Consider the following 24,323-nt stretch of genomic DNA (forward strand, 5'->3'; position numbering starts at 1 on the left):
ACCTCAGATATATTTACAACAGAAAATATTAACCACAGCAATGTTTCACTTCATAACAGCTTTAATTCCTTCTAGAAATGCTAAATAAACGCTTCTTTACCGAGGCTGTTCTGTATGATACACAATCCCTGCCTGATATGCTGTAGCCACTTCACTACCTGACCAATCAGAATTGAGAATCCAGAATAGTGTGTGTGTGTGTGTGTGTGTGTGTGTGTGTGTGTGTGTGTGTGTGTGTGTGTGTGTGTGTGTGTGTGTGTGTGTGTGTGTGTGTTGCATACTCCTGGCATAAAGGCTGGGAGTGCGGTGCTCTCATTTTTCTCACAGTAAGCAGTATTTAGCGCATCCGGGATTGTGGTGACGTCTCTCGCTCTCTGTGTCTTCCTCCCACACTTTATCGCCTGCCTTTGTATTGACTCTGGCGTTGTTCTTTCTGTTCTCTCCGTCCTGTGTGTCATGTCCACCATCATTTAATCAACTGGACTGTGTGTTTAGAAAAGGGGAGGTTAGGGGTGTGTGTTCATCTTCGGTCTAGGCTCAAGGCTCCAATGATATCACATGAATTTTCTCTCCATCAAACCGTTTCAACGAGGACGTGAGCCCTGAGGATGAGGGCAATGTTCTCCTGGAGGATACAAAGTCCATTACCATGACTGTGTATATGCTGCCCTCATTTGGCTGCCTTAGGTACTGCATCTTCCCGAGTTAATCCGCTGCGGGATGTGAATTATAAAAGCGACACCAAGACCTTTGTGTTAGAATTATGTCGAGTGATCAGCCGTGACCATAGATGGGATTTGGGCGAGCAGATGCTTTTAGAGGCAGAGAGCACAGCATGCTAAGCAGAAGATGGAGGTGCTACATATGGAGGCACGGTGTGAAGTCTGCACCTCCTCACTGCACGACGCCAGTCACGAAGACGTGTCAAATCACGGGGGCGACTGCTTCCTAAGCATACACGGACATGTAGGGAAGTTTGTCGATATTGAACAGCGTGAAATAACATCTGTTTGTTCTGTAGGGGGTCAAGCTGAGGTTATTTGCGTTTTCCCAACTGGATTTGGTTTACCAGTGATTCCACATCCACTTAAGTAGTTTTTTTTCTTTACTGATGTATTTCCATTTGAGGGCATTTTAACTTCACTACAATTCATTTACAAATGTCTCACTTTCTACTCAACTACATTTCGCAAAATCACTCGTTCTTTTTAATTTACTGTCGATTAAAAAAGTTTAACCGGGCAAACACGCAGCAAGCGACCAATCAGGATCGAGCGCACGCTCTGTTTTACACGTGTTCTGAACAGCGCTCGGTGTATCTACTGATCACCTCCATACAGTTCAGCATCAGTTCAACATCAAGCAGAACTTTTACAGAGGAATAAATGATGAAGAAACTCCAGACTCGAACTTGAAAAGAAGGTTTTTGGGTTCATGATCATTGTAACAGAAATCAGTGTTTGAGTCATTAATATCATTCTATTGATAGATCAGTGTGCTGAGAGTCACATTCGAGTCTTTACACATCAACTGAGTGGGTTAGTAAAGAGTCTTGTGATAAAATTATAAACATTATAGCCGTAATAAATAATAGAACTTTGGATACTTTTACATTTTTTTGAGTACAATTAAAGGCAAAGTCTTTTGTACTTTTACTCAAGTGTAAGTTTGTGTACTCCGTCCACCACTGCATATGACACGATTCTCTATTTATTATTTGTTGTTGATTTTCTTTTCTTTTATTCCTATGCTTTTCTGCATGTGCATCTCAGTGAAAGAGGAAAGAACTCTGGTCTCAATTGTGGAAAAGGAGGTGTGGCCTTGATACCTGTTAGTCCTAACAGAGGAGGCGTGGTCTCAGTTGTGGTAAAGGAGGTGTGGCCTTGATACCTGTTAGTCCTAACAGAGGAGGCATGGTCTTAATTGTGGTAAAGGAGGTGTGGCCTTGATCCCTATTAGTCCCAACAGAGATGGTGTGGTCACAGTCTGTCAGCGCTCTAACAGAGGTGTGGCCTTGATACCTGTCAGTTCTGTAAGGGAGGTGTGGCCTCAATACCTGTTAGTCCTACCATAGGAGGCGTGGTCTCAGTTGTGGTAAAAGGAGGTGTGGCCTCGATAACTTTTAGTCCTAGTAGAGGAGGTGTGGTCTCAGATGTGGTAAAGTAGGTGTGGCCTCGATACCTGTAATTCCTAAAAAACGAGGTGTGGCCTTGATACCTGTTAGTCCTGACAGAGGGGGTGTGGCCTCGATACCTGAATACTGAACAATGTTATACGGTATCACAAAAATTAAATAAATATAATCTTGCAATGAATTGTCAAGTTTATACCTTCTACATTGAAATGTCGATCACATCTCCAAATTTTTATCAATATTCTGTATGTTTATTTTGCCTTATTGCTTTAAAAACAATGGATTGATAAAGAAATGACTTTAGCTAAATACCTGGTCTAATAAAGACCCTTTTAACTGGATAATAAAATGGAGCAGCAGTGATTTATCAATGTGAGTTATTTAAGATATTCAGCTCCTGAAACCTGGTCCTTCATGTTTGTGTTAATGCTGAAATATCGTTAAGTGGCTGTGAAAAGGTCTTTTCATGATCTGTCCTTTGCTTTCAATTCAAGCCTGTTTTTTTTTTTTTTTTTTTGCTTTGTATCCAAGAACATTCCTTTTGTGTTCTTATTGCAGTCTGCGGTGACTGGAGATTTATTTATTTATTTATTTGTCAGGATGGTAATTAAAGGCAGACTGTTTCTGACTCACATTGTCCTGCTTTACTGCCGTTGTCCTTCACTTTAACACTGTCTGGGGGGATTAAAAGAGCCTCCATAACTTGAACATGTTGTTTATCGCTTCAAGAACATCTGATTTCATCTTGTCCGGAGAGATCAGTAAAAAGGGGAGGGAGCGAAAGAGGACGCAACTAGAAGGCGATCGGCCCCTCCTTCGTACGTGCGATGACTGAGACAAAATGTCCAAAGAAAACGCTGGGGGCAGGTTTGTTTATATGCGGTCGAGGACATTTTTTGGAAGGAATGAGCAGAAAAGTAGGAACCAAATAAAGGAAAAAGAGTGGAGTCACGTGGGGGAAGGAAGAAACGAAAAGGAGAACGAGGGAGAAAGGCATCGGCTGGGTCAGAGAGAGGAGGGGAGATGGTAGTAGGGAAGCTTGTTAAGAGCCAAACATGCAAAGGGGGGGTTGAGCCTACAGGAAATGAGCTCTCCATCCTGCAGTTAAATCTGACCTCTTGGCTTACGATCAAATGCTCTTCCATCCAAATACCATAGCGTCTCTGTCCTGGGCACGGGTTGAGGGAGGGACAGAGGGAAAAAGAAGGAGGGAACGAGAGAGTGGGCAGTCGTCTGGCTACGATTTAGAGATATGCAGAGACGGAAAGCGAGTACTCGAATCCACCTTTTCTGCTTCAACACCCCACACACACACACACACACACACACACACACACACACACACACACACACACACACACACACACACTTCCACCCAGATTCGTACTGATGCCTTTGAGAGGGCTTTAAAAAGTCGACCGAGATACACCGATGTTTCTTCCTCACACCCACTCCTTTACTCGAGGGCATCGAGGTGAAAAAATAAAACGGGGCGCTATTATTAGCTGGATGCCGGACCAGAGCTGATGAACAGTGCTGAAGTGAAACTTCTCGTCCAACATTATTCAGATCCTACCTTCACTTGTAGTCGGACTGTTTTTTTTTTCTTTCCCTTCCAGAGCCTAAACTTCGACTTCAATGGAAAAATTCCCACTTTGGTTTTGGGTGGAAACCTGCATTTGACGGTTGAGTTTTTTCTTCTCTCGCTCACGTAATTGCTTGCGTATCAGCACTAATTGGAGCTGGGAAGTTAGAGGAACGTACTGGGTCAGCCCGCGATGGAATGGAGCGTGTGGGTTGCGGGAGCTGAGAAGACCTCCTTTTGCCTGGTTGACAAGTTCTGGAGACCTTATTTCACCTCAGCTCCACTTCTAGACCTTTATGTACAACGAGAGAGATTTGTACGCTCTGATTCGGCTGAGCTCCTTCAGCATATTTAGCATCGGGTCAGCTTCTCCGGATCCGGTTTGATCCGTTCCCGGTTTAAGATGCGGCGCTTTGCCAAGCTGAAAAAAACCTTCCCGTTTCTTGCACACTTCCATGTGTACAAAGTAAGTAGAATTTGTAGTCATGTGTTTTTGTTTCACATCACCTGGTCGTGTGTTTTTCGTTTGGCCACGTCTGCCTGATGCTTGCGATATGTCCAGTGTATGTCTGTAGGGATGATATTACATCGTAGCAGCATTTGGGATTTTTCACTCTTTATAACCTTCACATATGTCTTTAATGTAGTTTATGTAGCTATACAGGAAGAGGTGCTTTTCTGTGGACCTATTCAGACATTTCTTTTTCCTTTCCCATTAACCCATTATCTGGATGAACTAATTAGCAAACACTTCCTGATTCGATTTCGATTTTGATTCTTTAATCCAAAATAAGGAAAAAAAACAATAACGTCTTCGCCAGCCAACAAATGTATTTCTAACATTTTTATCGGTCAAAATCTATTCATTTATATATAATTACTAATAGATGCGCTGCACTTTTATTATTTAGAAAATGACCAACGCTACGTGAATATGATGTTTCACAACGTTACGGAGACCGAGGCGTGTCCTGAGAGTCGCATAGAATACAGATTAACATGGCAGAGGTAGAGCTGTAACTTCCTGCAGTCTGGTTTTATTTCATAATTTTTCTATTTGTTTTATTTATTGCATTACAAAGGTGTTTGTGAAAGGGCCGTGCATTAGAAGTCAGAAGGCACCTAAAGAAAATTGACAATATGCTGTTTGTCTGAACCAAAGAAATTAAATCTGTACCATATTGAATTGCGCAGCATCATTTCTTTTCCATTGCATCGTATGGAGTCGAATCGGATGGAAATAGGGGTGAATCGTATCGCACCGCATCGGCAGCTGCTTCATCTGTATCTTTACTGTATCATAACGTTGGCTATGCATCAGTTACAGAGATGCACATAACGACAATCAACTTGTTCCTATTCTTCAGAGTCTTTTTCTGAAATTTCAACTCTACAGGATGATGGTTGGGAGTCGCTGACCTACAGAGTGCAACTTCCGAGCTTTAATCTGTGGTTCAGCCCGACTGGCCCCGTTGCACATTGTTTCTTCTTGGAATGACGGTTTGCGGTCTGAAGAACGTCTGTAGCCTAAGAACAGGTTTTTTTTTCCCAGTGGAGATCTGCATCCATTACATCACAATTCATTATTAAGAAACGTTCAGTGTGACTTTTCACCTTTCTTCTATACTTGATATTATTCTTCGGGCCTCGGCTGTGCGAGCTTTATACGTTAACTAGCACATGTTGCACATGGTGACTGCTTAAGTAAGACCCCAGGGAGTGACGCTGGTGATTTCAGCCTGAAAATATGTCCTGGTGAGAACATTAAACTCCTCATGCTGTTTATTTTCCCCTCCCTCTCCTTCACTCGATCAGTCCTCTGCCCTCTTCGTACATTCCCCGTATGCATTCCCCACTTTTCTGCGACAAGTGACACCCAGCCACCACTGCCCACTTCCCTCTCTTCACAGTCCCACCGAGAGTTCACTGTTTTTCTCTTCTCACATCTCTTGTCTTTTAAAAGAGGCCCTCTAGGAGTTATCCAAGCTTCCTCTCTTATGTCCTCCTCACAAATTCCTTGCTTCGTACATTTTTTCTCGAGTCCTACATCCTGTGCAAGTGTGGGTGCAATGATCAAAAAGAGAATTATGGTGTCCATTATTGAACTTTACTCTCTGGCCATCTGTCTGCCTGCTAGTCAGGAAGACAGGAAGCAGGGAAGGATAAAAGGGCACTGACCTCGGCCTTCTTCCCAGTTACTGTGTGGAAAGTTCAAGGGAGGAACAAGATGGATGAGGAGGATTGTAGCTCAGTGGTTAAGGCATTGGACTCTGTATCGGAAGGTCATAGGTTCAAATCTCAGCACCACCAAGCTGCTACTGCTGGGCCCATGAGCAAGGCCCTTAATCCTCAACTACTACTAACTTAATCTGCAACTGATAAATCAGCTCAACATCTGATATCTTTATAAATTTAACACCAACTTCTCCATGCCAGAGCCTTTATATGTTCAACGATGGAGCAACATCATATGTTGAATGTATTAATTAAGTTGTTTATTCTCAATGTTGAATGAAGTGGGATCCAACTGGAGCTGATTACAAGATGCCTGAGGATCGGCACGGGTTCGACATATTTTTTTTAAGATCCGAAATCTTCATTAGGTGGCACACAACCGCAACATGTCTCGGGATGGGTTCAAAAAAGAGAAGCAGTGGAGAGGAATTAGCGTAGCTGCTGTTCAGAATAATAACAAGCACAAGATGATCATTTGATTATTATATCAAGCGCCCAAGGAAAGAAATTTAGCCGTAATGCTTCAGTGGCTTGTTGTGGATGAACTTAATTTAAAAAAACAAAACCAAATGCCACACTTAAGCCCAAGTACCTGATAGTCACTGAGAGTGTTTAAGGTCTTTGTCCTTTTGATAAACTCAAATAAAAAAAATCTAAGATTATGAAAATAATGTTTTGAGAAAAAAAAAAGTAAATTTCTTTTAACATCATCCTCATAGTATCTTGTGCAACATCTCCTTTTAGGGAAGCACACAGATGTAACCATCGATATGCTTGGACAGAAAAAAAAAGAGGCGATTTCCTCAATATCTGTCAGATTTTTTTTTCTTTCTTTTAAATTACGTTTTTTACAGAACTGCTGCATAAAATGTGCTTATTGCTAAATCCCTACCTAAAATAGGATTTAAAACCCCCATAACCATTTTATGCAAAACAGCAAAAAAGGCTTCTCACAATCCTGTGATTTTTCTCAAAATATTACCACTTTAATCTCGTCTTGCTGCGATTTACGTATTTTTAACATATTCTGACTTTATTCTTGTAATTTTGACTTAATTCGCAAAATATTTCGACTTCATTTTCAAAATATTTTTTATTTTTGTAATTTCTGCGTTATTCTAAAAAATTCGTAATCCGACAGACAGACAGTAAACGATGATGAGCAATTTTATTAATAGGATATTGGCCCAATTTACGCATGTTAAGAGAGGAGATATTTATTGTATTTTTTTATTTTGCGTGACTCCATTGTGGTTCAGCTCTTTTCACGCGTCAATGGCGTGATTGACTGGCTGAAGGAAGTGCCGCTCCAGATCTTAATGGGCGAACTGGAAGGGATGAGGCCGTGATCCTCGTGACCTTCGGCTTTTCATGTGTCAATACAGGAAGCTTGTGTTGCACAAAGACGTGATTCTGCTGCCCGACTTCCAGCAAACCTGCACACATCCACTCCCCTTCATTTTTGTTCTTCGAGCAGCTGCCAGCTTACTGGAGCGCCGACTTTCTCCGCACTCTACGAATTCGCATATTATCGTGTTGTGTAACCTAGCTGCAACAATCATGCTTCTGTTTAACACGCGGGGGCCTCTTCCTCCATCTCCGCGGCATGTCCGAGCTGAGGCTGCGCTCTGAGGTCCATTTCAAACTTCCCAGGTTTCTAAATTAAGGACTGCTACGTTTTTTCTGAATCGGAAAAAAATCTTAGGATTTGATGCAAAAAAAAAAAAAAAAAAAATCTGCTGGATGTTCAGGGTTTCCTTTTAAAGCTTTTTACAGACTTTGTTAATCTGTGTGACCGTTACCGATACCAATTAGATCGGATTGGGTTGGATCATATTTGCCAATAGCCGATTAATCAACCGATTAAATAAATATAAATGCGTATAATTATCATTAATGAATTCTATTGAACAATAAATATTGAGCTTTTCAATATTAATTTTTTTATTTTCAATATTTTCAATATTTATTTAGTCGCAGCTTTTCGCGCAGCGCGCCGTTTCGTGTAAATAACGAATAGCGCGTGATTCAGTGATTCGCCTCTAGAGGCCGCTCTCGTAATGACAGCGGACTTTCACAGTCGCTTCTGCGATGGACACAAGCCGGAAAAACTATCAGTATGGATTTTTGTTGATAGCCGACAGTTCCAGCAATCAACTATTGGTGGTGTTTAATTGGGAAACTCGATTCATCAGTCGACCTCTACATTACAGCCCTGTAGATCACTCTGTTTTGCTAAAAGATGTCCTGTAATAGACCCACCAGACATAGGTCTTAGCAGCAAGCTGTGAGAAGGACATTCTAAATTACTGACCCTGTCAAAAAAATCGCTTCACGCTGGCCGTCATTCGTCTGGGGAAGCCCAAAACCTGTACATCGTACAGTAAACCACACATTAGGAGACAATTTGTGACATCAGAGCGGCTTTGACGTCCTCATGTTCTCTTTTGAAATTCCTCTGCAAACCTTGTTAAGAAAGCGTCAGACAGCGACAGGGAACGAGGGAAAGGAAAGAGAAGGGAATAAAGTAAAGGAAAGAGGAGGGAACGTAGTAATGAAAAGCAGCTGATGTCCGATATGAGAAGTCCCAAGAAAGGAACATCAAATAAAAACCCTTGCATTTTATCGCGACTCTTTCCAGGAGCGGTGCGTCAAAGTCTCGGCGCAGACGTCTCGGAAAATTCTTGAAGTGACTCTGAAAATAGACGAGAGGCATTTCATCGGGTTTGGGAGGAAACAGAGATACAGATGTGCTCGAGTTGAAAGGAAAGGCATGCAGTGGTTTGGGTTTGATTCATTCATAGAGTGAAGGTACTGCTGAAATGTTCCTCAGGACATCATCAGTGCAGGTTCAACAATGTGGCTGTTTACTGTAATGTAGAACCAACAGATTTCCTGCACGAGAGAGAAACGTATTCTTTCTTTCTTTGCTTTCTTGTTTTTCTAGTTTTTATTGTGTGTTTGAGGGTTACAGTAACGCAGATGTGTGTGTGTGTGTGCGTGTGTTTGTACAGAAGCTGGCCAGCAGCAGCAGCAGCAGTATGCAGAGTGAGGAAGGCACTGAGTGGCTGTTGGAGCTGCTGATGGAGGTGCAGCTGCAGCAGTATTTCCTGCGTATCCGTGACGACCTCAACGTCACACGGCTCTCCCACTTCGACTACGTCAAGAACGAAGACCTCGAGAAGATCGGCATGGGCCGGCCTGGTAGGGTCTCATACATCAGTTTATCTTTTTATTCCTTTATCCAGTCTTCTCACCTTTCCCCTTATTTACCTTCACTTATCAACACACACACACACACACCCCTAAGGCTGAGGTCAGAGTGGATTGAGTTTTTCTTTTTCTGTCTTATTTACTGCACTATTATTTATTCCTCTTTCTTTCTTTCGTTCTTTCTTGCCGTTTCTCTCAGGGCAGAGACGGCTGTGGGAGGCGGTGAAGAGGAGAAAAACCATGTGCAAGCGCAAGTCTTGGATGAGTAAGGTAGGCTAAAAGATACTCACACACACACACACAAAATACAATTTTTTACTTAAACCCTAAAGCTGTGTATAAATAAATCTCACCGCTCTTGTACTCTCACCCTGAGTCCTGCATATAATAATAATAATAATAATAATACCGAGTGCGTTTAAACGGCGACGTGGAGGTGCTGATGGTGATGAAGAAGCTTCCACGTCTCAAAACCACATGGAGCTTCGTGAGTGTGTCGATCACAGGAAGCACTCTGTAACCAGGTTAATGTCCAAAGTGGGTAGGAAGAGATCTAATCTCAGACACGAGCAAATGCTTAGAATAATATCTGTGTGTGTGCGCGTGCGTGCGTGCCTGTGTGTGTGTGTGTGTGCATATGTGTGTGAGCGTGTGCACACAGTTACAGCCTGCGCAGGAAATGAAGTTATCGGTCCTGTGATTCTGATCAGACTCGGAACATTCCAGAGTTGTGTGAAATTTCCTGTCACGAAAAACACTTGAAATTAAAACGTTGTTCGATTGGAGCAGAATTTCACTACAGTCGGATTCTGGCTTCTGATTGGCCGGGAGGTGTTTTTGTGAAACAGCAGTGGTGCAGCTGTAAATAACAGCCCTGAATAAAAGAGCAAATTTAAAGTGAGTGTAGAAGTGTGTATCAGCTTAGTACAGATGTGTGTTGTATGTGTGTGTTCGCTTAAAGCACGTGTATACAGATGTGCATCAGATGAATACAGATGTGCATTAGATGAATGATTGTGTATCAGAATACAGATGTGTACCAGATGCATACACATGTATACAGATTTGCATCTGATAAATACAGGTGTGTATCAGATGAATATTGGTGTGCATCAGATAAATACACAAGTGCATCAGGTGGATACAGATGTGTATCAGATGAAAACAGATGCGCATCAGACAGATGGAGATGTGCATTAGATGGATGATTGTCTATCAGAATACAGATGTGTCTGATGAATACAGATGTGCAGCAGAATACAGATGTGCAGCAGAATACAGATTTGTATAAGATGATTACAGATGTGCATCACATGAATACAGATGTTTATTGGGTTGGTAAGTTTCTGCCTGGAAAATATTACTGACCCAGTTCTCCAACACTGACCTGCAATTTCAGGACACTGATCCGTTTTTAGCACTGCGCATTTAATGGCTCAGTTTTGCGTGTGTGTGTGTGTGTGTGTTCTAAGGTGCAATTTGTGCATTTTGTTGCACTGCAGGGTTATTTTAGCTCTTTTTGCTTGTGTGTGCGCGTGTGTGTGTGTGTGTGTGTGTGTGTGTGCATACTCGGAAGATTCAGCTCAAGTTCTGTCACTTTTTAGGGTTATGGATAGAGAGAGTAGTCCAAGCACCTTGAACCTTGACCGTGCATGTGCATGTGCATGTGTATGTGTATGTGTGTGTGTGTATGTGTGTGTGTGTGTGTGAGTCGTTGTTTGTGTGTGTATGGGTGTGTGTGATATGTTTACTGAAATGTTTTGAGTGTAAGCATTCCTCTGTGTGTGGGATGACAGGACACTTTGACCCATCAGGAAAAAAAAACACACCTCCATATAAACAGGAACACTCAGACACATGAGACTGCAGACACTGTGGTGTGTACGCATGCACACACACGCACACACACACACACACTTCTATTCGACTTCAAATTTCACACAGGAGGGGGAAAAAAAACTCTCTCCTCCTACACACTTATTCAGGGGTGATGCAACTCATATACACACACACACACACACACACACACACACACTCACACTCCTACACTCTGTAAGCTATAGACAGCGGAAAGGCTCTTTAGTGCTGTGTTGGCCGACGTCTACAGGAAGTGGCTGGAGAGGATGATAGCCTTCTAAAATTACACGTGTTGTTTCGGGTTCTGGCACCGAGCACCGGCCGAGTAATCTACCTCCTCAACCGTGTGTGTGTGTGTGTGTGTGTGTGTGTTATTTAAAGGTGTAGTCATTTTAAAGTTCTATCCAAATAAAATTAATGAAATGAATGAAAAAAATGAATGAATAGGTTTTTTTTTGTCAAGGGGTCATGTAACTTTAGCTTGTTTTTGCCAGAAGAGGACATGAAAATGTCCCTTTAGTGAATCTCCTTTTCTCATACATACGACCTGTTTTATTTATGAGTTTCTTTTTCATCATATAAGTGTGCAAATATCGTAAGGAAGTGATTATTGTAGATTGACAAACACACCCACTTGAATGCATTAAGTGAATTGGTGTTTGTTTGTAGGGACTGGTCTGGTTTTAGATTCCTATATATATTTTTAATCGTTTGCACATCTATTGCATTCCCTCAGGATTCTGTTCTCCACTGACCTTCTATTTCTGACTGCTCGAGGCCTCGGCTCTTACAGTCCCTGACTTTTCATTGCCCGAGCTTCATGGTAATGGCGGTGATTTAAACCTGAATTCAAGAAAAGGGTTACGGTTAGATTTTGTACACATGAAGCCCACAATGATTCTGATTCTGATGCTGAGACCGATTTGAAATGATCTAATGCAAGATTTTCAGGAAAATGTTTAAAAACATTTGCATTTACTTTGCCAAATCAATTAGGGGTGTAATGTTACGGTGCACATGTGTACCCAATGCAATCCTTGTTTTATGTGCAGAACATATTTACAATCGGAGTTCCCTCTCAAACTTATAACGTGTCGGACAGCAAGCGTTTTTTTGTCTCTGTCTTGTGTCACTGTGCGTCACTACTCGATCCGTACCGGAAACACGATTTTCTTTGTGAATTCTTTTGTTTTATGTACAGCTCCAAGAATTTCTCTTAAAAAGAAAGAAGGAATTCCTGACAATTCTGCATATCCAGGGAGTGAATGAATGAAGCGTGAAGGAATTAGTTCATTTTTGAATAATTAAATTAATTGAATAAATAAATAAATATTTATCTTGTGTGTTTCTTAAATGAAGACATTTGTTAAAGTATGCTGAAATAAGTAGAAAAGTTACGTAGAACATATCTTTAGAAAATTAAATAAAAGAGAAAAACACGCGCTACACTGTACATATTCCCCCTATAGTGTGTAATATAGTGTGATATATACACACTCCTTCCCGTGGGCTCACCACCTGCAGGAGGGACCGTAAGGGACCGGTGCTGAGAGGATTGGGCAGCAGTCGAAGGCGGGGGCCTTGACAGCCCGATCCCTGGACACGGAGAAGTGTCTGGGGAATCTGCTTAGACTGCTGCCCCCGCAAACCCGAATTACGGATAAGCGGGAGAAGATGAAATGAAATGAAATATACACACTCTAATTAAATTTTTCCATTTATTTAAATAATTTAATTTGTGCCTATTTAATTGATAATAAAAAATTTATTGCATTAATTTGATTGATTCTATTTATTTATTTATTTATTTTTTCATGGGGTTCAACTGCTCTCTCTCTGGTTGTATTATATAATACATTTTTGTTTGTTCTCTGTCTATCTGTTCTTGTTGCCCCTTCGCCCCCTCAGCTGTCTGCGTTTTTTCTGCCCACACCACAGCTTCGATAGCCTCCCTTTCCTGATCCGACCCACAGGCTCCTCGTACAAAGTGCCTGAACAGCCGATAGCGGGTTAAAAAGAAAGCGCTTATTGGTTCCTTCCACGATTACTACTGCTCGTGTTATTCAGTGGCGCCCACACCAAGGCACTGCTCGCTACGTAACCGAGCCGCTTATCTCAGACATACAAAAGCAATCGAATCCAGAACAGAGCAGCAAATACACTGCTGCTATTAAGGACACAGTGCTTATGACTGGCCTAGAAATCTCAGAATAGCTGTACTGATTGGCTGTACTTTCCTAAAAATGTTTGCCAAAATAAATAAAGGATACATAGTTTATGGAGTTTTAAGAACCTTATATAAGTATTTAATTTCCAGCTGAATATTAGTCATGTCTCAAATCTAGAGGTCGACTGATTTGACCCATACTGATAGCTAGATTGGATTGTACTCGCATATAACCGATGATATTAAAATGATACTGGATGATTAAAAAAAAAACACACTCCAGAGGCTCTGGTACTGTATAGTGCAACCCGGAAAAACTATTGGTATGGATTTTTGCTGATAGTTCCAGAAATCAACTGTCGTTGCCAATTAATTGTTTTTGATTAATCGAGCGATCTCTACTCATGTTTAACAAACTGTTTGCCATGGTTAAGATGTTGGACTTCTGATCAGAAGGTCGTAATTTCAAATCCCACCACCACTAAACTGCCCTTGAGCAAAGCTCCTAACCCTCAACTGCTCAGTTGTATGAATATGATAATTGTTAGTCACTCTGCATAATGGTGTCCAATGTCGTAAATGTAAATGATTGTGATCTTCACTTAAAGTACTTCCCGAAACCCATAAGCGCAAGAGCAAGAAAACAAATGGGTCATCTTTCAAGTTCTCTCCTCTGTCTCTCAGGTCTTTAGTGGAAAGAAGCCAGATGGAGATTTCCAGCCGCAGGCCACCAGCACTTTTCGCAAGCTTTCGAGCACTCCTCCTCCTGCAGACGGCCAGCAGCAGGTGCTCACCTGCTTGATCAGCGAGAAGGAGCTGGTGTTGTGCGAGAAGCTTGGAGACGGCTCGTTCGGCGTGGTGAAGCGTGGAGAGTGGGTCACGCCGCCAGGAAAAGTGGTGAGATGAAAGGGAGAGGGTGTGAGCAAGGTTGTGGGTGTTAACAATCGAAAGGAGTCTTTATATATATTAACAGTAATTATAATGAAATGTTTAATTTAGGTAGTATACGTTCTAATAAAATCAAATCCTTAGTAATTATAATATACGTTTATTATAGTGCATTTTTGTAGAAATATCATTTTCTTCTCGTCTTGTTTTATTTATCACCCATTTCCTTGGTCCTTCTTTTCTCCAGTTGAATGTGGCAGTAAAGTGTCTGAAGACAGACGTCCTGAACCAGCCGGATGCTCTGGACGACTTCATCCGCGAAGTCAACGCCATGCATTCGCTCGACCACCAGAACCTCATCCGTCTCTATGGAGTCGTCCTCACACACCCCATGAAAATGGTAAAGCAAATTGTGTGATGTGTGTGTGTGTGTGTGTGTGTGTGCACTTTTCCGTTTTCAAAAGTATCTACCCCCATTTAAAAAAATAATAAATATATATATATATATATATATATATATATATATATATATATATATATATATATATATATATATATTGTAATTACTGTATATTTCTGCTCTTTATGTAAATGACTAGCTATATATTTGTGTCCTTTTGCTAGATTTATAGAAAATTTGCAAATATATTAAGTAGTGATATTGTACAAATATATACTTTACAATGTATAAATACAAAAGAAAAAGAAACAAACAATACAGTAGTTACACTTTCAAATTAATTGCACATAGGTAAAAATTGCACAGTTTAAAATGTTGTTATTGCACAGTTAAATAACAGTAATAACAGTGTATATTATGGTGACTGGTCCACTGAGAGCAGCTCTGATTCTTCAGTCTAATAAACTATTATCTTAGATCTTATTCCCCTCTACATCTGCTGTCTGTTATTTCAACAAGTAGTTTTTAAAACGGCTACTAAAAACCAAACATAAGACTCCATGTAAAATTGTGCTGAACGTTATTGCAAAAGTTAAAAATAAAAAAAACTTACCGAATCATGAAAATGTGCTAAATGAAATAAATATATTAATTCTATTAATAAATATTTAAAAAATTCAACACATGCATTTAAACTAAAACAAAAAGTTACACTCCGAATAAATAAAAACAGTTACATCCTAAATGAAAAAAGACACATAAAATAAACAGCATGTGGTGTCAGTGATTTGCCTCTAGAGGCCGCTCTTGTACTCTGTAGCGCAGGTGGGAAATCAGAATGGATTTTTGCAGAAAGTTCCAGCAATCAACTATAGGTGCTGATTAATAGGCAAAACCAATAAATCAGTCGACCTCTAGATTTAAACAGTAAGAGAAAGTAATAGGTTCTAGACTACATTATCTTTTATTTTTTATAATCTCGTTATTTTCTTCTCTAGGTGACCGAGCTAGCTCCTCTCGGCTCTTTGCTGGACCGCTTGCGGAAAACACAGGGCCACTTCCTCATCTCCACACTATGCCAGTACGCCATCCAGATCGCCAACGGTATGGCCTACCTTGAGACTAGGCGCTTCATCCACCGCGACCTTGCCGCCCGCAACATCCTGCTGGCCTCCAATGAGCTTGTCAAGATCGGAGACTTCGGCCTGATGAGGGCGCTGCCCAACAACGATGACCATTACGTCATGCAGGAGCACCGCAAGGTGCCTTTCGCCTGGTGAGTGTGGAAGAGAAACGCTGGGAAAATGGCCTTCTCTTTACTTCCTCTTACGGTCGATTGATGGATTTGAATCGTACTTGCTGATAACCGATTAATCAACACAAAATTTTATAATTTGCAAAACCGATTAATCGGTCAACCTCTAGCTTCCTCCATGTGTGTAAATGAGTCATGAGCTAGAAATGAATTGAAAACATGGATAGCGTTGTAAGCTAAAGCATGTTTGTGTGTGTGTGTGTGTGTGTGTGTGTGTGTGTGTGTGTGTGTAAGGTGTGCCCCAGAGAGCCTGAAGACACGTACTTTTTCTCATGCCACGGACACGTGGATGTTCGGGGTGACCCTTTGGGAGATGTGTACCTACGGCCAGGAACCGTGGCTCGGTCTTAATGGCAGTCAGGTACGTGACTTTGGACTACGTTTTTCCCAGTCAGCATTTAGAAAGGGTCTAGGGTCTGTTTGAAAGTTTATTAGTTTAAATCCCATCACCTTCTAGCTGCTCCTGGATAAGATTAATTGTAAGTGGCTCTAGATGAGGGTGATGAAGTCTGTTGAAGGTAACTATTTAGCGTGTTTCTAGATCCTTCACAAGATCGACAAGGAGAGTGAACGGTTGCCCAAGCCTGAGGACTGCCCCCAGGACATCTATAACGTCATGCTGCAGTGCTGGGCGCTGAAACCCGATGACAGGCCCACTTTTATGGCTCTCCGCGAGTTCCTGGTGGAGACCATGCCGACCGACATGAGGGCGCTGCAGGACTTCGACGAGCCCGACAAGCTGCACATCCAGATCAACGATGTCATCACCATCATCGAGGGCAGGTCTGGGAGGAAAATAATGACAAAGGCAAACATTTTATACTGACACATGAAAAGACTCCCTACGATACTCAAGGCAAAAAAAAAAATTCTCATGAAGTTAATATCAACATCATGTTGCTATAAGTAGTGATGTGTGTGCTGTTTTACTGCGCAGGGCAGAGAATTACTGGTGGCGAGGGCAGAACAAGCGCACGCTGAAGGTGGGACAGTTTCCCAGGAATGTCGTGACCTCAGTAGCTGGATTGTCAGCTCACGATATCAGCCGGCCGCTGAAGAACAGCTTCATCCACACGGGTCATGGAGACACCAACCCTCACCGCTGCTGGGGCTTTCCGGATCGGATAGACGAGTAAGAGGATTTATCGTTCAGGATTGTTCAATTCACAGGAGTAGATTCCTCACTGTAAAAAAAACACAGACATAATTGAGATCTTTGTTGTGATGATACTGGTGATTAATATGAAAATATAATTTTTGGAGTTTAAATCAATTAATTAAAGTCACAGATACTGTGATGAAATTACACACTTATTACACATTCCACTAGAGGGCAGCACACTGTCGCAGGTATTTTCATTCACACTCTGCATTGCTTTCCACCCAGAGACTTGTGCTAAACTCTCATCTTCTGTCCACAGTCTGTATCTGGGGAATCCCATGGACCCTCCAGATGTCCTTGGGCTGGATCTAAACGCTCCCAGGCCCACGCAGCTTCCTGGGCGAGTCAAAAGTAAGTTTTTCATTCCCTGCTTAATAGTTTTCCTCAGTTGCTTTGGAGCGTCTTTTAAAATTTTTTTGATCTTTGATCATAAATGAAAGTTTCAAAACTACTTCCACATCGTTGTAGTCACTTGTGCACACACAAAGCAATTTTTCATCACTCGTTAACAAATTGTGAATGCTTTGGTACAATTTAAATAATTGTGTACAATTGTCAGCTTTTTCCTACAATATCATGTTGATCAAAATGTATTAGACTGGTTCTCACCTGAACAGTCTCAACCCCCAAAACATCTCGGCTTTAGTTCATTGCGTAATTTTGAGAACTTCATTTTTGATCACCTGAGGGAAAAAAAAACATCTTTTCACCATTCTTAACTTTTCCCTTTTTCTCTCTTTGGTTGTACCTGCATGTTCTTTGTGCTTTCTTTGCTCTTTTTTTTGGGCTGTTGATACGCAGAGGATCCTCCCCCTCGATTCCCTCATCCAGCTGTGCTCATGAAGCTTGTACAATTTCTTTTTTTTTTTTTTTTGTCTTTTTCAGCTTTGTTTCCATTGTTTTTCTTTTCCAAACGTCTGCTCTCTGTCTCTATCTAAGATCCTTTGAGAGCTGACATGAATAAAAAAATCCACAGAAATCGTTATGATGTTCCCTCAGGTGTTCAGCTTGTTCTCTGAGCTCATGGTCCCTTCTTCCTTAGGATTTATTTAACAGGAATTTTGCAGCAGGATGGTATCAAAATTTAAGACTTATTCGCATATTCATGCCCTTTGGTGCTGATCCCAATTCTGCTAGAAAGTGGATTTCATATGCTTGTATAAAGTGTTAATGAGGGTCTTGTACTACAAGATTTATTACTAAGTCCTTCCATTAACTTATATACATGTTTGAACTTAGAGCCAAACTACGACTCGGTTACGGACAATGAAGATCTGACGTCCTCCAGCCTGAGACGCCTCTCGTTAAAAAAAAACAACACAAAGTGTTTGAAACTGAAGCCGTCCGCTTGGGTTTCAGCCACTAAAATCAGTGATCGGTCTATTTACGGCCCCCGAACTCCAGGAGGTGGAACTCCCACTGAGGTCTCTCTTATAGACTTTGGAGAGGAAATGTTCTCATCTACCCCGTCTCCTGTTTTAGAATCCCAGGTGCCCAGTCTCGCAAGGCTGGCCCTGGAGGCGGAGAATATCTTAGACTGTACCCCACCACAGAGTCCGTCCCGGTCTCTGCCTCGTCCGCTCCACCCCACCCCGGTGGTGGACTGGGATTTAAGACCCCTTCCTCCCCCTCCAGCGTACGATGATGTGGCGCAGGATGAAGACGACATTGAGGTGAGCTCGATTAACAGCACGGACATAAGAGTTCCTGATGACCCCGGCTCCCCGTGCTCCCCCTGCACCCCTGCGTACGAGGATAAGCTCAGAGTAGAGGATGATCTCTTCCTGCCCAGTAGGCAGAGCCGGTCTCGCACCTTCTCGCAGTCGGCCGAGATCTTCCAGGAGCTCCAGCAGGAGTGCATGAGGCGCCTGAACGTCCCTGTAGGCTCCGTAAGTCCTGATCCTTACCGCCAGATCTTTCTGTCTACCTGCGACGATAAGCCACAGGTCCCACCTCGAGTCCCGATCCCACCACGACCCCCAAAGAGCACGGGAAGCGACTGTACCCGCTGGTCACGTGATCTATCTCCGGCCTTGTGCGGCGAGATCGAGAAGGAGTGTCCGCCACAGATTCCGCCAAGAGATCCACTGTCTCAGCCTTGCTCTCGGACTCCCAGCCCCATGAACCGTACCACACACTACCTCTCCACCTCACCAGGCAAACTGATGCCCACCACACAGAGCTTTGCCTCGGACCCCAAATACGCCGCACCCAAAGTCATCCAGGCCCAGGGCAAGGACAAGGAAGCTGCCAAAGGACCCTGCATTCTGCCCATCGTCCGAGATGGTAAGAAAGTGAGCAACACGCACTACTACCTGCTGCCCGAGAGGCCGACGTACCTCGACCGGTATGACAAGTTCTTCAGGGAGGCTGAAGAAGATGGGAGGAGGCCAGTCAACACGGCTACAGTCCGACCAATTATGCAACAGGCGGGGGAACTGAAATCGAACTTCTCCTGCAATAATAACAGCAGCCTTTTAGCCCGAGCGGGCATTAGGAACTCCCTGAGCCTGACCAAAGTGAGCGCTGAAGGGGCCGGCAGCAGGGCGGAAGGAGCAGCTAATCCTGACAGAGTTAAACTGGTGAGCGAAAAAAGAAGCGTTAAAAGAAGAGCCTGAATGATTTATTGAACATTATTAAACTATTTTGAAAACTAAAAAAAAAAATAGGCAGAAGTTTTTTAGATTTGTCTATTGCTGATTTTATTGGCTTTAGGTGCAGGAGGCGGTGCACGGGGTCACGATCGAGGAGTGCCACACAGCGCTGCAGAACCACAGCTGGAACGTCCAGAAAGCCGTGCACTATCTGAAGGTGTTTTTTTTTTCTTCATAATTTACTGTATTTGAAATGTAATAATAGCTAGTGAGGCGAGAAAATTCTCTCTCCTTCCCCCCAGTTTCCATAACGGTAAAAATCAAAAGTTCACGCTGTGAGATTGTTCATCTTGTGTCTCAATTTCTTTCCACAGGTAGAGACGCTTTTCTGTCTGGGTCTGAAGTCCAGGCTGGAGTGTCACAAGATCCTGGAGATGTGTGACTGGAACCTGGAGCTGGCCAGCACTCAGCTGCTAGACTCTTACGGCTCGGTGAAACAGAGGTGAAGCGTCATTTATTTACGCTTTACATACAATTTCCCATAATCCACTTTCCCAGAGTGAGGGCGAATTCTCAAGTCTGATTGGTCAGAATGTATTTTCTGTAACAGAATCAAAATCTGAATATTTTATAAATCTCATTGGGAAATAGTTGGGAATCAGTTGCTTACAGTAAATATAAAGACACCTGACTTTCCCAGCCAAACGTGGTTCTTTCCCAAAGCTGAAGGCACACGATTGTGACCAAACCTTTGGATGCAGGAGCATGAAACTTTCCCTTCAGTTAATCTAGGAGACCCAAACCTGTTCCAGCATGACAACACTCCTGTGTACAAAGAAAACTCCATGATGATATGTTTTGCATGTGATGGAAGTGTGAAGATCTACTACTTTAGAGCTCCAAATCTATTGAACACCTTTGGAATGAATGTGAATGCTGACTGCATCACAGGCCTCTTCACCTTCTTACCTACATCAGTACTTGACTTTTTTAACACCCATGTGCCTGAATGAGCACAAATCTCCACAAAATCTAGAAGATCTTCCCAGAAGAGTGGCGGGAATTATAAGAGTAAAAAAATTGGGACTAAATGTGGAATGCGCAAACTTTTGGTAGATATACAAGTTATTGTGTGTGTGTGTATGTATGTATATGTATATATATATATATATATATATATATATATATATATATATATATATATATATATATATATATATATATATATATATATATATATATATATATAATATATACATGTAACAATTTATAATATTAATAATTATTATTATTGCACACAATTGCCCAAGATTTGATCATTATATAACTATAATCTATAACAGTACCTTGGACAGCAATGCAGCTACAGTACAAGTCACAGGTTTAAATCAGCATAACAACTCGTACTACATGCCCAATCCAAGACTGATTAAACTAAATGTTCAAAAGAATTTCCGTAAAAAGCGTTCAAAATGAACGGAAGGAGTCTCCAGTTTTAGCGCTTTCCAGAGTTTTTACTTCCCAGTGAACAGAAATGATAGACAAGCTGGTGATGGAGCAGCTGTTTGTAGATGATTTTACATAAGATACATAAAAATCAATGACGTCACTGTTAACATTGTACTCGTACAAGTGGCTGCAGTATCGGAGGAGGGGAACCGCTTCAGGACGTGCCGTTAGAGGAGTCCGCAGAAACTCTTATGATTAATACTCTTACCGATTATTTCCTACTGCGGCACGACACGTTTTTTTTTTTTTCTTTTTTCTTCACACTAATTTTTAAGCGCCGTGACTTGACATCAGCGCTGAGATATAAATCCGATCTAAATACGAAAAAAAGTGTTTCTTTTTCCCACTGCGAGTTTCTCAGCACTGAGTCGTGAGCTGGTGTAATTTCATTTCACCTTGTGTCCTATAATACCCCCGGAGGCCTTTCTTTCCCAATTGCTTGAACTTTTATTGCTTTCGGTTTTGTACCACTTGGCCGTCTGGGCGCGGCGTTGAGCAGCGTGCCGACTCCCACACAGGACCTTATACAGGGGAAAAAATACTCAGCACATTTCATTGTATTACTTTGAGTGAAAAATGCAGCACTTGCATTTAAAAAAAACAACTCTGTTTTGTTTATCTTTTTTTGTCTTTCCCTCGTGTTTGTACAAAATATTACTTCTTGTCACCTCCCTTGTGTGTGTGTGTGTGTTGGAGATGATTTGAACTCCCATTGGGCCTGTTTGCTCAATTTTTTCTGGATGCCATGTAAGGAATAAAACCTGCCAGGTTCTGCTTCTAAAGGATGGAGTGATGATGAAGCAGCAAAAGTATACAGACAAAAAAACATTGGACACCTGACTTTTCCATCCATATGTAGCCAGACTGCAACCACAAAGCCGGAGACGCACAATTGTCTAGGACGTCTTTCAATTTGGTAGCATGAAATTTTTCCTTCATTTGAACTAGGAGACCCAAACCTGTTCCAGCATGACAATGACCCTGTGTGCAAAGGCAGCTCCATGAAGATTACAGGAGTTGGAAATGTGTGGAAGATCTTGAGTGGCCTGCTATAGAGCTCTGACCCTAATCGAGATTTCAGCATTTTTTTTTTTACACTCTCAGCATTTTTTTATTAGTTAAAGAATAGCAAATTACATTCATCAGTTTATAGTTATTTTCAATGTCGTCGAACTTTGTTTGTGGTATGAACATTCTATAATTATATAGAAAAGATCTAATAGATATCAATACATTTACTACAAAGTTTAATTTACTAAATTTACTACAGCTTTTAAAAAAAAAAAATCTAAACAAAATGTAAACTCCTTTGAACTGTATCACACTGACACTCTTTTTATAAATGGTAAATAAATTTTATGTTGTTACTATAGAAACGATGATCTATGATATGTACTTCTTGAAAATCTATCGGCCAATAAGATTTGTGAATCCAGCTGATCAAATGTTGAAAATCTGTGAAACATTTTCTTTCTTTTTCTTTCTTTTTTTGGTTCACCAGGCGATGAGGAACCTCCACAGATGGAACACGTCTTTATTTCCTCTTCCTCATCACAGACTGAACTGAAGGGCGTCTAGAAAACACTGGGAATGAGACGAGGATCTTCCCTATTCCCAAATCTTGAGTTCCCTCTCCTCTCTGCTATGCCGAGGGACTCGCGTTGTGCTCGTGTGTATCCTCAGAACCGAACGTCTTCCTCCAGAACTTTCTACTCAAGGTGCACTACTGAGTTTAGAGGTCGAACGTGACAGCTGCGATTTTTATTATATATATATATATTTGTTCTCTGTCTTGAACAGAACGAAAGGTTGAAACCAAAGTGCTGCTGGTCTGTTCTTTTTTTTTTTTTTTTTTTTTTTTTAGATACAGAGATTTATTTAATAAATAATTAAATGAAACTATCAGATGGAGAACTCCGAGACAGTGTCAAAGAAGTGTATATATTTTCCAGAGTTGTAGAGTTTGTACGTTTGTCTCGGGTGGCGTCGTGTCCAACTGCAACAAGGCTATTGAAATTGTTGTGTTCCAGTTTTGTGTTACTTTCCTTCTTTTAATTTTTTCCCTTTTTTAATTTTTTTTTGTTGTTTTTTATATATAAATATTTCATGCAAAACTGTTGCCTAAACTCGTTCCTGACTCTGCGCTGGCAAATTTCCCAGTTTCTTTTCATTTACGCCGTTTACTATTTAAAACGATTTCATCGTACCTTTAAACCGACCGCTGCTATCTGATGTCATCGGGCGTTTTCCTGTGGCTCCTCCCATTTGTGACCACGGACATATTCAAAAAGCGCTCTTAATAGCATGGCGCTAGCAGAATGTTTGGAAACGCATTTCAGTTCATAAATTCGAACAAATCCTTGATTTGAATTAAATTGAGTAAATAAGAAAATAAAACGATTGGCTCCAGACAATTTTTTAGACAAAAACTCCAGCTCAGTTCGTCTTATTTCTACGAATTTGTCTCTGGCGTTATTAGAAGTAACTCTTTAGTATTATAATTAGAGCAGACTCTCTACAGGATTTGAAAAAAAATTTACTGCGTTTAATTAAAGGTAGCTACATAATCTAGTTAAGCTGCTTAAATACTTACGCAACCAAGCATACATTTCTGCATGAGAAGGAGTTGACTGTAAATCTGAATATCTGGCAACAACATTGAGATGCATCACAGCATATATAAATATAGGTACCAAATAAGAGCCTTTATTTTGGGGGAAATTGGTTTCTTTAATACAAGAGATACACAATATGACTAAAAGTACTGTAAAGGGACCCCTGGCTTTTCTAGCTATATGTTGTTTTTGCCCAAACTGTTACCATAAAATTGGGGGCAATGAATTATATAAAACATCTTTCACTTGAACTCGGAGACCCAAAACCTGTTCCAGCATGAGAATACCCCTTTCCACAAAGCCAGCTTCATGAAGATGCTTTATATGGGTTGGAGTGGAAGAACTTGAGACATAACTGTCATGGAAAGACGTAGACTGTATGTTGTTAAATTGCATCAATACACAATATACATAACGTAAACTACACTCACTACACTTGAAAACGTGTTTATATGGCGTTTTATCCAACTTTCAGCATGAAAAGTCTCTCGGATCAAACGCGCTCTGTCTGGAAGTGAACAAAAGGTTGAAACCAAAGTGCTGCTGCTTTGTTTGAGATTTTATTTTAAATTTTTATAAAACTGATTTATTCGATAAATAATTAAAGGAGACGATCAGATGGAGAATTTGGACAATTTCTCTGGTATAT

The 24,323-nt window shown here is 41.3% G+C and overlaps 1 protein-coding gene across 6 annotated transcripts in view; it reads left to right on the forward strand.

Moving 5' to 3' along the window:
• The window catches only part of tnk2b (tyrosine kinase, non-receptor, 2b), a 41,548-nt gene extending 18,628 nt beyond the window's left edge, over positions 1 to 22,920 (forward strand). For 4 of the 6 annotated variants that reach the window (XM_083525012.1, XM_083525010.1, XM_083525011.1 and 1 more), the window contains 13 exons: positions 8,969 to 9,158; positions 9,367 to 9,437; positions 13,876 to 14,088; positions 14,327 to 14,479; positions 15,478 to 15,755; positions 16,029 to 16,155; positions 16,336 to 16,577; positions 16,732 to 16,926; positions 17,216 to 17,307; positions 18,196 to 19,538; positions 19,672 to 19,767; positions 19,925 to 20,052; positions 22,561 to 22,920. In XM_083525012.1, coding sequence (XP_083381138.1) covers positions 8,996 to 9,158; positions 9,367 to 9,437; positions 13,876 to 14,088; positions 14,327 to 14,479; positions 15,478 to 15,755; positions 16,029 to 16,155; positions 16,336 to 16,577; positions 16,732 to 16,926; positions 17,216 to 17,307; positions 18,196 to 19,538; positions 19,672 to 19,767; positions 19,925 to 20,052; positions 22,561 to 22,567 — 3,108 coding nt within the window. In that variant the 5' untranslated portion in view covers positions 8,969 to 8,995 and the 3' untranslated portion in view covers positions 22,568 to 22,920. Of the gene's footprint in view, positions 1 to 3,399; positions 4,186 to 8,968; positions 9,159 to 9,366; positions 9,438 to 13,875; positions 14,089 to 14,326; positions 14,480 to 15,477; positions 15,756 to 16,028; positions 16,156 to 16,335; positions 16,578 to 16,731; positions 16,927 to 17,215; positions 17,308 to 18,195; positions 19,539 to 19,671; positions 19,768 to 19,924; positions 20,053 to 22,560 lie in introns of those variants that run through there. The other 2 variants (XM_083525008.1, XM_083525013.1) reach the window with 2 other exon arrangements.
• The last annotated feature ends 1,403 nt before the right edge of the window (positions 22,921 to 24,323 follow it).

This window comes from Silurus aristotelis, assembly GCF_946808225.1.
Source record: "Silurus aristotelis genome assembly, chromosome: 22".
In the NCBI taxonomy this organism is placed as follows: Eukaryota; Metazoa; Chordata; class Actinopteri; order Siluriformes; family Siluridae; genus Silurus; species Silurus aristotelis.